At 46.8% G+C, this 12248-nt stretch overlaps 1 protein-coding gene across 4 annotated transcripts in view; it reads right to left on the bottom strand.

Annotated features, from left to right (window-relative positions):
- Positions 1-12248, bottom strand: part of LOC139411617 (solute carrier family 12 member 4-like) — a 61073-nt gene that overhangs the window by 3103 nt on the left and 45722 nt on the right. For 3 of the 4 annotated variants that reach the window (XM_071158200.1, XM_071158201.1, XM_071158202.1), the window contains exons 15-23: positions 9868-9987; positions 9642-9746; positions 9150-9318; positions 8698-8893; positions 5958-6127; positions 5071-5202; positions 4735-4842; positions 1531-1718; positions 285-418 (exon numbers count right to left, since the gene is read on the bottom strand). In XM_071158200.1, the coding sequence (XP_071014301.1) occupies positions 285-418; positions 1531-1718; positions 4735-4842; positions 5071-5202; positions 5958-6127; positions 8698-8893; positions 9150-9318; positions 9642-9746; positions 9868-9987 (1322 nt within the window). Of the gene's footprint in view, positions 1-284; positions 419-1530; positions 1721-4734; positions 4843-5070; positions 5203-5957; positions 6128-8697; positions 8894-9149; positions 9319-9641; positions 9747-9867; positions 9988-12248 lie in introns of those variants that run through there. The other variant, XR_011634613.1, reaches the window with a different exon arrangement.

Below are 12248 nucleotides of genomic sequence, written 5' to 3'. Positions count from 1 at the left end.
GTACGCAACAGATTTGATGTTCAGCTTAAAAGCCAGTAGTCTTTCATCTCGGGTCACATTGCCAAATCTTTCGTGTATGCTGGCTGGCCATCTACTCCTACTCATTCTTTCACCTTTTACACAACTCATGCTACACTCAACCCCAAATTACACTCCCCAAATTACACTCCCTAACCCCATAATGAGCCCTAAAACATTGTCCTAAAAAATGAAATATTGTACCACACAGACCTCTAAGACCAGTGTTGTCCAGTACAATGAGAGCGGCTGTTAGTGAAGGATACAGTTCTCATCTCCGTCTGTGTTGCGTGGCGGCCCCGGCATGTTGAGCAGCACCAGGCGAGCATCATGGGACTTGTTGACAATCACCTCGTTCAGCTTCACTGCTGTGTGCATCCGCCGCACATTGGACTGGTCCCTGGGACACAACCACATACAGATGTTACAAATGCAATCCAGAACATTCAATTATTTAAAGGGATAGTTCACCCAAATTACACATTGGTTTCCTTACCCCGTATGCAGTCTATGGACAACGAATGACAGCAATCCAGTTTCCCTGGCTCTGTTTCCACATGCTCACGTCATGGGACCGATGTTATAATTGTTCACTCATCGTGTCCAAATCATCTGAAAGTATCTACAATTGATTTTGAACCTCAAAAAAAAAAAATACGTTTTGAACATGATGCGCACAAAATGTGAATATTGGTCCCATGATTTTAATGGGATTTGTGCCACAAATGCTAAAACGTTAGTATGTGGAAAAGGTGCCAAGAAAACTATACCAAAGCATATATTGCTGTCATACCTTGTACATAGACTGCTTACAGGGTAAGAAATCCAATATGTCATTTTGTAATTTGGGTGAACTATCCCTTTAACAATGCCTTGGAATAATGTTCAGATATCCAACAGTGGACAGCATGAACCAACTCAGTCATAAAGCAGAAAGACATCAAGTGCAGTTCACATAACAAAGCACACCCCACCCTGCCATCCAATCCATTGCATGGAATTTACAGACTGAGTGATCAGAATAACATATCATTAAAAGGAATTTACAGACAGAGTGATCAGATTAACATATTACTCACAGGAATCTACAGACAAAGTGATCAGAATAAAATCATTAAAAGGAATTTACAAACAGAGTGATCAGATTATCATATTACTCACAGGAATCTACAGACAGAGTGATCAGAATAACATATTATTCACAGGAATTTACAGACAGAGTGATCAGATTAACATATTATTCACAGGAATTTACAGACAGAGTGATCAGAATAACACATCACTCAAAGGATGAACAATTCTCTGTCTGCAAGATGACAGAGGAAGAAAAGAGAGAGAGAGGAGATGAGGAGGAGAGAGTAAAGAAGGAAGACTAGCGAGAGTGGAATACCTCAGATGGGGCCGGATGGAGATTTTCCTAACCATGTGAAAGGCCTGGGGGTTTTCCAAGTCAGATCACGTATCTCAAGAAAAACTCCTGGCCTTCCAATAGACCAACAACAAGTGACTCACGGTTTGAGGCTCATGAGTTCTCTGAAGTTCTCTGGTGCATTGTTCCTGTTCCTCCTCTCTGCCTCGTACTTCTCCTTGGTCCAGGTCATCTGGATCTTATCAGCTACAGGCTCCACCACCTCCTCCTCCTCGTCTGAGTACAGGCTGCCCATACGGATCAGAGAGTGTCTGTCCTTTACCAGCTGGGCCTATAGGGGGCAGAGTGCAGGGGATACAATGTCATAATGTCCATACTAGAGTGACTTGAAATGCATGGCCATTCATTGCTTCATTTAATTATAGTGTAGATACACTAAATATACAAAAGTATGTGGACACCCCTTCAAATTAGTGGATTTGGCTATTTCAGCCACACCTGTTGTGGACAGTTGTATACTCGAGCACACAGCCATGCAATCTCCATAGACAAACATTTGCAGTAGAATGACCTTACTGAAGAGCTCAGTGACTTTCAACGTGGCACCGTCATAGGATGCCACCTTTCCAACAAGTCAATCCGCCCTGCTAGAGCTGCCCCGGTCAACTGTAAGTGGTGTTATTGTGAAGTGGAAACATCTAGGAGAAACAATGACTCAGCTGCGAAGTGGTAGGTCACACAAGCTCACAGAATGGGATCGTCGTCCTCGGTTGCAACTCTCACTACCGAGTTCCAAACTGCTTCTGGAAGCAACGTCAGCACAATAACTGTTTGTCGGGAGCTTCATGAAATGGGTTTCCATGGCCGAGCAGCAGCACACAAGCCTAAGATCACCATGCGCAATGTCGAGCATCGGCTGGAGTGGTGTAAAGCTCACCGCCATTGGACTCTGGAGCAGTGGAAATGTGTTCTCTGGAGTGATGAAACACGCTTCACCATCTGGTAGTCCAACGGACAAATCTGGGTTTGGCGGATGCCAATGAGAATGCTACCTGCCCCAACTGTAAAGTTTGGTGGAGGAGGAATAATGGTCTGGGGTTGTTTTTCATGGTTTGGGCTGGGCCCCTTAGTTCCAGTGAAGGGAAATATTAATGCTACAGCATACAATGACATTCTAGATGATTCTGTGCTTCCAACTTTGTGGCAACAGTTTGGGCAAGGCCCTTTCCTGTTTCAGCATGACAAAGCAAGGTCCTTACAGAAATGGTTTGTTGAGATCAGTGTGGAAGAACTTGACTGGCCTGTATAGAGCCCTGACCTCAACCCCATCAAACACCTTTGGGATGAATTGGAACGCCGACTGTGAGCCAGGACTAATCGCCCAACATCAGTGCCCGACCTAACTAATGCTTGTGGCTGAATGGAAGCAAGTCCCTGCAGCAATGTTCCATCATCTAGTGGAAAGCTTTGCCAGAAAACTGGAGGCTGTTACAGTACCAAAGGGGGGACCAACTCCATATTAATGCCCATGATTTTGCAATGAGATGTTCGACGAGCAGGTGTCCACATTCTTTTGGTCATGTAGTGTATTGGTTCCCAGCCCCAGATTAAACCTAAACCAGCTCAATATGTCCTTCACTGTGGTCCACAACTATTGTTATGTACAGTGCCTTGCGAAAGTATTCGGCCCCCTTGAACTTTGCGACCTTTTGCCACATTTCAGGCTTCAAACATAAATATATAAAACTGTATTTTTTTGTGAAGAATCAACAACAAGTGGGACACAATCATGAAGTGGAACGACATTTATTGGATATTTCAAACTTTTTTAACAAATCAAAAACTGAAAAATTGGGCGTGCAAAATTATTCAGCCCCTTTACTTTCAGTGCAGCAAACTCTCTCCAGAAGTTCAGTGAGGATCTCTGAATGATCCAATGTTGACCTAAATGACTAATGATGATAAATACAATCCACCTGTATGTAATCAAGTCTCCGTATAAATGCACCTGCACTGTGATAGTCTCAGAGGTCCGTTAAAAGCGCAGAGAGCATCATGAAGAACAAGGAACACACCAGGCAGGTCCGAGATACTGTTGTGAAGAAGTTTAAAGCCGGATTTGGATACAAAAAGATTTCCCAAGCTTTAAACATCCCAAGGAGCACTGTGCAAGCGATAATATTGAAATGGAAGGAGTATCAGACCACTGCAAATCTACCAAGACCTGGCCGTCCCTCTAAACTTTCAGCTCATACAAGGAGAAGACTGATCAGAGATGCAGCCAAGAGGCCCATGATCACTCTGGATGAACTGCAGAGATCTACAGCTGAGGTGGGAGACTCTGTCCATAGGACAACAATCAGTCGTATATTGCACAAATCTGGCCTTTATGGAAGAGTGGCAAGAAGAAAGCCATTTCTTAAAGATATCCATAAAAAGTGTTGTTTAAAGTTTGCCACAAGCCACCTGGGAGACACACCAAACATGTGGAAGAAGGTGCTCTGGTCAGATGAAACCAAAATTTAACTTTTTGGCAACAATGCAAAACGTTATGTTTGGCGTAAAAGCAACACAGCTCATCACCCTGAACACACCATGCCCACTGTCAAACATGGTGGTGGCAGCATCATGGTTTGGGCCTGCTTTTCTTCAGCAGGGACAGGGAAGATGGTTAAAATTGATGGGAAGATGGATGGAGCCAAATACAGGACCATTCTGGAAGAAAACCTGATGGAGTCTGCAAAAGACCTGAGACTGGGACGGAGATTTGTCTTCCAACAAGACAATGATCCAAAACATAAAGCAAAATCTACAATGGAATGGTTCAAAAATAAACATATCCAGGTGTTAGAATGGCCAAGTCAAAGTCCATACCTGAATCCAATCGAGAATCTGTGGAAAGAACTGAAAACTGCTGTTCACAAATGCTCTCCATCCAACCTCACTGAGCTCGAGCTGTTTTGAAGGAGGAATGGGAAAAAAATTCAGTCTCTCGATGTGCAAAACTGATAGAGACATACCCTAAGCGACTTACAGCTGTAATCGCAGCAAAAGGTGGCGCTACAAAGTATTAACTTAAGGGGGCTGAATAATTTTGCACGCCCAATTTTTCAGTTTTTGATTTGTTAAAAAAGTTTGAAATATCCAATAAATGTTGTTCCACTTCATGATTGTGTCCCACTTGTTGTTGATTCTTCACAAAAAATACAGTTTTATATCTTTATGTTTGAAGCCTGAAATGTGGCAAAAGGTCGCAAAGTTCAAGGGGGCCGAATACTTTCGCAAGGCACTGTATGTTTGGTCTGACAGGTGTAATTCTGTGGATGTTGTTGATGTGTAATAGGTACCTCTCTCTCTCTCTCTGCACTGGACAGCCTCATCTGTCTGAGCATCTGAGACCTCTGCTCCATCATCAGAGTCCTCTCATACGTGTAGGCCGAGATGTCGCTGTCATGCTGAAATTATTAATATGGTAGTATGTAAATACCAGACCTTTGAAAACACTAAGGGGAGAGAAGTGATTTAAAAATGGAAACTCTTAGTTGGATTGCATGTTTGACTCCTGGTATGAGGGACTTCTCTCCCCATCTCCACCATAATGACATAATTAGATTTAAGGAGGTTCATCTCTCACCGTCTCCACCATCATTACATAATTAGCTTTAAGGAAGAACATCTCACACCATTTCCACCACCTCCACCTCTGCCTCTATTCTCAGCTGGTACAGGAACGTAGCCAGGTCCTTCTTCATCTGAATACTGTTGTCATCCATCTGGGCCACAGTGAAGATACGCATCTTACACTTCCTCCAAACCTGAAACACACACCATGGTAAGAATGGAGTAGTCTAGCAGTTAAGAGCATTGGGCCAGTAACTGAAAGGTTTCTGGTTCCAATCCCTGAGCCGACTAGGTGAAAAATCTGCCGATGTGCCCTTGAGCACTTAACCCTAATTGCTCCTGTAAGTCACTCTGGATAAGAGCGTCTGCTAAAATGTAAATGTAGATCTATTTTTTTAATTTTTTTTATTTGACCCCCTTTTCTCCCCAATTGTTAGTAGTTACTATCTTGTCTCATTGCTACAACTCCCATACGGGCTCGGGAGAGATGAAAGTCGAAAGCCATGCGTCCTCCGAAACACAACCCAACCAAGCCGCACTGCTTCTTAACACAGCGCGCATCCAACCCGGAGGCGCGCATCCAACCTGGCACCAACGTGTCAGAGGAAACACCGTGCACCCGGCGACCAGGTTAGCGCGCACTGCACGCGGCCCGCCACAGGTGCGCGATGAGACAAGGCCAAACCCTCCCTAACCCGGACGACGCTAGGCCAATTGTGCGTCGCCCCACGGACCTCTCGGTCGTGGCCGGCTGCGACAGAGCCTGTGCGCGAACCCAGAGTCTCTGGTGGCACAGCTAGCACTGCAATGCAGTGCCCTAGACCACCCGGGAGGCCCTGTAGATCATTTTCTGACCAACAAATCCATTATTCTTTAGTCTCTCTCAAGTCATGGTGGCCAAACAGTAAATGCTCCCAGAGTTTCTGCATTGATGTGCGCGGGACTTTACCTTGTGCTGTTTGAGCAGGAAAGGTAGCAGCATGAGCATTCCTCCGTCATGGACGATCCACCACACATCGATGGTGCCTTCTGTGAAGCGTTCGTGGTTGCTTGGGTAGAAGGAAACATTCTTGGGCACCATCAGAGCCAGGTGGGCTGCTGTGGTACAGCGGACTGTGTCTGTGGGGAGGGGCACAGAGAGGTAAATATGTTAACTTTGTGTAATTTGTAATGTAATACAATTCAATGCTGATGCTATCAGTTAACTAAAGAGTCAGCACGTAATGTTTCAAATACCATACAGGCTGAAGGACAGTCCACCAAACCAATAGAAACATAGAGATGGCCAATGCTCTCATGGAGAAACTGGGATGAGGTTATTGTTAGGAATTTTATGAATAATGACTAAACAATATCTACATTTTAAATATAACTATAACTAATTAAACTTATACTCTGTTTTATTATATCTGATTAATAATATTAATTCATAAGGAAGGGATTGTGGAGCATGAAACAGGGGGTAATTAAATCAAATAAATACCATTCCAGCCAGGTTGGAGGGGACTGGAATTGTGGGTTTTTTAGAAAGCAAAATGGGTCGTTAACCTATGGTTGAACCGACTCAACTTAGCTCTGGGATGTTTAGATAAGGCAGAGAGTGTTTTCCTGGGTTTTCCATTATCTGGAACTGTCTTCTAAATAGTGATGGATGAAGGTGAAGATTCCAGAAGTTAATCTAGATAAGTGTGTGTCTGGAGTGAGTGAGCTAGTGGGTTGGAATGAACTTTTCAACTTGTTGGGTCCTGGTTGATAGGAGGAAAAACGTTTTATAACCTATGACGTCATATTTTGTATATACAGTGCCTTGCGAAAGAATTCGGCCCCCTTGAACTTTGCGAACTTTTGCCACATTTCAGGCTTCAAACATAAAGATATAAAACTGTATTTTTTTGTGAAGAATCAACAACAAGTGGGACACAATCATGAAGTGGAACGACATTTATTGGATATTTCAAACTTTTTTAACAAATCAAAAACTGAAAAATTGGGCGTGCAAAATTATTCAGCCCCTTTACTTTCAGTGCAGCAAACTCTCTCCAGAAGTTCACTGAGGATCTCTGAATGATCCAATGTTGACCTAAATGACTAATGATGATAAATACAATCCACCTGTGTGTAATCAAGTCTCCGTATAAATGCACCTGCACTGTGATAGTCTCAGAGGTGCGTTAAAAGCGCAGAGAGCATCATGAAGAACAAGGAACACACCAGGCAGGTCCGAGATACTGTTGTGAAGAAGTTTAAAGCCGGATTTGGATACAAAAAGATTTCCCAAGCTTTAAACATCCCAAGGAACACTGTGCAAGCGATAATATTGAAATCGAAGGAGTATCAGACCACTGCAAATCTACCAAGACCTGGCCGTCCCTCTAAACTTTCAGCTCATACAAGGAGAAGACTGATCAGAGATGCAGCCAAGAGACCCATGATCACTCTGGATGAACTGCAGAGATCTACAGCTGAGGTGGGAGACTCTGTCCATAGGACAACAATCAGTCGTATATTGCACAAATCTGGCCTTTATGGAAGAGTGGCAAGAAGAAAGCCATTTCTTAAAGATATCCATAAAAAGTGTTGTTTAAAGTTTGCCACAAGCCACCTGGGAGACACACCAAACATGTGGAAGAAGGTGCTCTGGTCAGATGAAACCAAAATTGAACTTTTTGGCAACAATGCAAAACGTTATGTTTGGCGTAAAAGCAACACAGCTCATCACCCTGAACACACCATCCCCACTGTCAAACATGGTGGTGGCAGCATCATGGTTTGGGCCTGCTTTTCTTCAGCAGGGACAGGGAAGATGGTTAAAATTGATGGGAAGATGGATGGAGCCAAATACAGGACCATTCTGGAAGAAAACCTGATGGAGTCTGCAAAAGACCTGAGACTGGGACGGAGATTTGTCTTCCAACAAGACAATGATCCAAAACATAAAGCAAAATCTACAATGGAATGGTTCAAAAATAAACGTATCCAGGTGTTAGAATGGCTAAGTCAAAGTCCAGACCTGAATCCAATCGAGAATCTGTGGAAAGAACTGAAAACTGCTGTTCACAAATGCTCTCCATCCAACCTCACTGAGCTCGAGCTGTTTTGCAAGGAGGAATGGGAAAAAATTTCAGTCTCTCGATGTGCAAAACTGATAGAGACATACCCCAAGCGACTTACAGCTGTAATCGCAGCAAAAGGTGGCGCTACAAAGTATTAACTTAAGGGGGCTGAATAATTTTGCACGCCCAATTTTTCAGTTATTGATTTGTTAAAAACGTTTGAAATATCCAATAAATGTTGTTCCACTTCATGATTGTGTCCCACTTGTTGTTGATTCTTCACAAAAAAATACAGTTTTATATCTTTATGTTTGAAGTCTGACATGTGTCAAAAGGTCGCAAAGTTCAAGTGGGCCGAATACTTTCGCAAGGCACTGTAAATGGTTGTTCGTGGCTACATGGCAGCGCGCTCCGAGAATAAATACTATTATCTAATTTTGATAAGACTGGTCTCTGTCTATTTTATGCAAATAGGAATCTTACAAATTCTTATAAAATAGACTGAGTGATTTAATTAATGTATAATTAATAGGAATTATGAAATTCCACTGACAGTTATGGTTTGGAATATTATTATGGGAACGGGTCAGATCCATGTGTAGGACCAGGCTAGTTTACAGTAAATCAGAGTCTTACGAATGAATGTCTTCCATGCGCGGGGGTCTTCACTTTGCCTCCAGCCGTAGGGCCATCCCATCACCACTGTGTTGTGCTTCATGCCCCCCAGGCCACATGACTGGATCAGGTGGGCAATGCCCTCCCTCACCTTGGACGCCACAACCACCTGGCAGAAACCCTTCACCCGCTCGATCTCCATCATGTTCTTTACGGCCTGACGAGGTTGAGCAGACAATGCAGGTAATCATGAAGCTGGCAATAAACTCACTTATTCTTATTGGCACAGAGGAGACAACAGAAATTCGATCTCTTTCTTATAGCTTTATAAAGTGGACTGTATGACCTAGCGAGGAAGTTAACAGCCTTCAAACAATCCTGAACTGATTCAATAAAGCTACAGTACGGCAAAATGTATTTTCCTTGTACACACATTAGGCTATCGGAGAAATAAGTTACAGCTCTATCCCTACCTGTTCAGAGGCCTGTGTTTCTCCGTAGCTGTCCAGGAACTGTCCCTGGATGACAGAGCCCACTATGGTCAGGCCCTTCCCTGCCTTCAGCTGGGAGACAAAGGTCAACAGACGGGGATACTTCACATGGAAGTCCTCATCCAGCTTCAACAGCACCAGGACCTGGGGCCTGGAGAGTGGAGGGGCAAGAGAGGCAAAGAACATGAGAATCTACCTGGAAGTACTAATAAACAACTACAAAACAACAGTAAAAACATGGAGGTCCTCATCCAGCTTCAACAGCACCAGGACCTGGGGCCTGGAGAGTGGAGGGGCAAGAGAGACAAAGAACATGAGAATCTACCTGGAAGTACTAATAAACAACTACAAAACAACAGTAAAAACTGTAGAGTGTTAGAAAGTACAGAATGTATGAAGAGGAAAAGGTAGTTATGCATATCTGAAGTTGGAGATACCGGATATTTAAGACTATGGATGAGGAAGGATGTTTACCTCCAGTTTTTAGTGTGAGGTGGTCCATGCTCCAGCCGTAGCAGAGAGTAGCGCGCAGCACTGAGGGACAAACCTCGTATCCCATCTCCCCACTCCTTCTCCGCTCTGAGAGAGAGACAGAGAGAGTGACAGCATCAGAATATATACTCTGGCCTATATAGCTAACTCATACATTGACCCAATGATATCCAATTATGTATTGAAATGGATAAGAGTCCAGACATACCCCTGGTACTCAATGTACTTGTAGATCATGCCAGCGATGCACATGGCCACAATGGCATAATACCAGGAGGAGATGAACATCAGAGCCAGACACATACTCATACCCAGAAAAGACAGAGCCCTGTGGGGGAAACACACAGATATACTGTAGTACTTTTTAAACTATACTATTGGACGCATGAAAGGAGATCACCAGTTGTGGTCGTTCCAAAAAGCACCCACAGATCTTACAAAGCTCAGTACCCTCTTAGCAAAGAAGCCAAAAAGGGTATCATTGTCACGTTCTGACCTTTATTTCCTTGGTTTTGTATTTATTTAGTATGGTCAGGGCGTAAGTTGGGTAGGCAGTCTATGTTTGTTTTTCTATGATTTGGGTATTTCTATGTTTCGGCCTAGTATGGTTCTCAATCAGAGGCAGGTGTCATTAGTTGTCTCTGAGAATCATACTTAGGTAGCCTGGGTTTCACTGTGTGTTTGTGGGTGATTGTTCCTGTCTCTGTGTTTTGCACCAGATAGGGCTGGTTTGGGTTTTCACGTTTCTTGTTTTTGTTAGTTTGTTAATGTGAAGTGATTTATTAAAACATGAGTCAAAATAACCACGCTGCGCTTTGGTCCGCCTCTCCGTCAATGGAAGAAATCCCTTACAGAATCACCCACCACAACAGGACCAAGCGGCGTGGTAACGGGCAACGGCAACAGCAGCGCAAAAAGGAATGGACTTGGGACGATGTGTTGGACGGCAAGGGTTGCTACACATGGGAGGAGATCCTGGCGGGAAAGGATCGCCTTCCATGGGAACAGGTGGAGGCAGTGAGGAGAGCAGAGGCAGCCAGAGAGAGATGAGCCGGCGATATGAGGGAACACGGTTGGCAAGGAAGCCCGGGAGTCAGTCCCAAAAATGTATTGGGGGGGGGGGGGGCTAACAGGGAGTATTGCTACGCCAGGTGGGAGACCTGCGCAAACTCCCTGTGCTTACCGGGGGTCTAGAGAGACCGGGCAGGCACCGTGTTATGCTATGGTGCGCACGGTGTCTCCAGTGCGGGTGCATAGCCCGGTGCGGTACATTCCAGCTCCGCGTATCGGCCGGGCTAGAGTGAGCGTCGAGCCAAGTGCCATGAAGCCGGCTCTACGCATCTGGTCCCCAGTGCGTCTCCTTGGGCCGGCTTACATGGCACCAGCCTTGCGCACGGTGTCTCCGGTTCGCCTGCATAGCCCAGTGTGGGCTATTCCACCTTGCCACACTGGCAGGGCGACCGGGACCATTCAACCGGGTAAGGTTGGGCAGGCTCGGTGCTCAAGAGCTCCAGTGCGCCTGCACGGTCCGGTCTTTCCAGTACCACCTCCACACCCCAGCCCTCCGGTAGCAGCTCCCCGCACCAGGCTTCCTGTGCGTGACCTCGGCCCAGTACCACCAGTGCCAGCACCACGCATCAGGCCTCCAGTGCGCCTCGCTTGTCCAGCGCTGCCGGAGTCTCCCTCCTCTCCAGCGCTGCCGGAGTCTCCCGCCTGTTCGGCGCTACGAGAGCTACTCAGTCCAGCGTTGCCGGAGCTTCCGGTCTGCCCAGCGCCATCTGAGCTTTCCGTCTGCCCAGCGCCATCTGAGCTTCCCGTCTGCCCAGCGCCATCTGAGCCTCCCGTCTGCCCAGTGCCGCCCGTCTGCCCAGCCCCGCCAGTGCCGCCCGTCTGCCCAGCGCCGCCAGTGCCGCCCGTCTGCCCAGCGCCGCCAGTGCCGCCCGTCTGCCCAGCGCCGCCAGTGCCGCCCGTCTGCCTAGCGCCGCCAGTGCCGCCCGTCTGCCCAGCGCCACCAGTGCCGCCCGTCTGCCCAGCGCCGCCAGTGCCGCCCGTCTGCCCAGCGCCGCCAGTGCCGCCCGTCTGCCCAGCGCCGCCAGTGCCGCCAGTCTGCCCAGCGCCGCCAGTGCCGCCAGTCTGCCAGGAGCCGCCAGCGCCGCCCGTCTGCCAGGGGCCGCCAGTGCCGCCCGTCTGCCAGGGGCCGCCAGTGCCGCCAGTCAGCCAGGGGCCGCCAGTGCCGCCAGTCAGCCAGGGGCCGCCAGTGCCGCCAGTAAGCCAGGGGCCGCCAGTCAGCCAGGGGCCGCCAGTGCCGCCAGTCAGCCAGACTCTTCCAGATCTGCCAGTCAACCAGACTCTTCCAGATCTGCCAGTCAACCAGACTCTTCCAGATCTGCCAGTCAACCAGACTCTTCCAGATCTGCCAGTCAACCAGACTCTTCCAGATCTGCCAGTCAACCAGACTCTTCCAGATCTGCCAGTCAGCCAGACTCTTCCAGATCTGCCAGTCAGCCAGGGGCCGCCAGTCAGCCAGGGGCCGCCGCAACTCTGTCCCGAGCCGCCGCCACTCTGTCCCGAGCCGCCGCCACTCTGTCC

Source organism: Oncorhynchus clarkii, chromosome 6 (assembly GCF_045791955.1).
Source record: "Oncorhynchus clarkii lewisi isolate Uvic-CL-2024 chromosome 6, UVic_Ocla_1.0, whole genome shotgun sequence".
In the NCBI taxonomy this organism is placed as follows: domain Eukaryota; kingdom Metazoa; phylum Chordata; class Actinopteri; order Salmoniformes; family Salmonidae; genus Oncorhynchus; species Oncorhynchus clarkii.
Note: the sequence above shows the minus strand (reverse complement) of the source record. Positions and strands in the feature narration are given on the sequence as shown.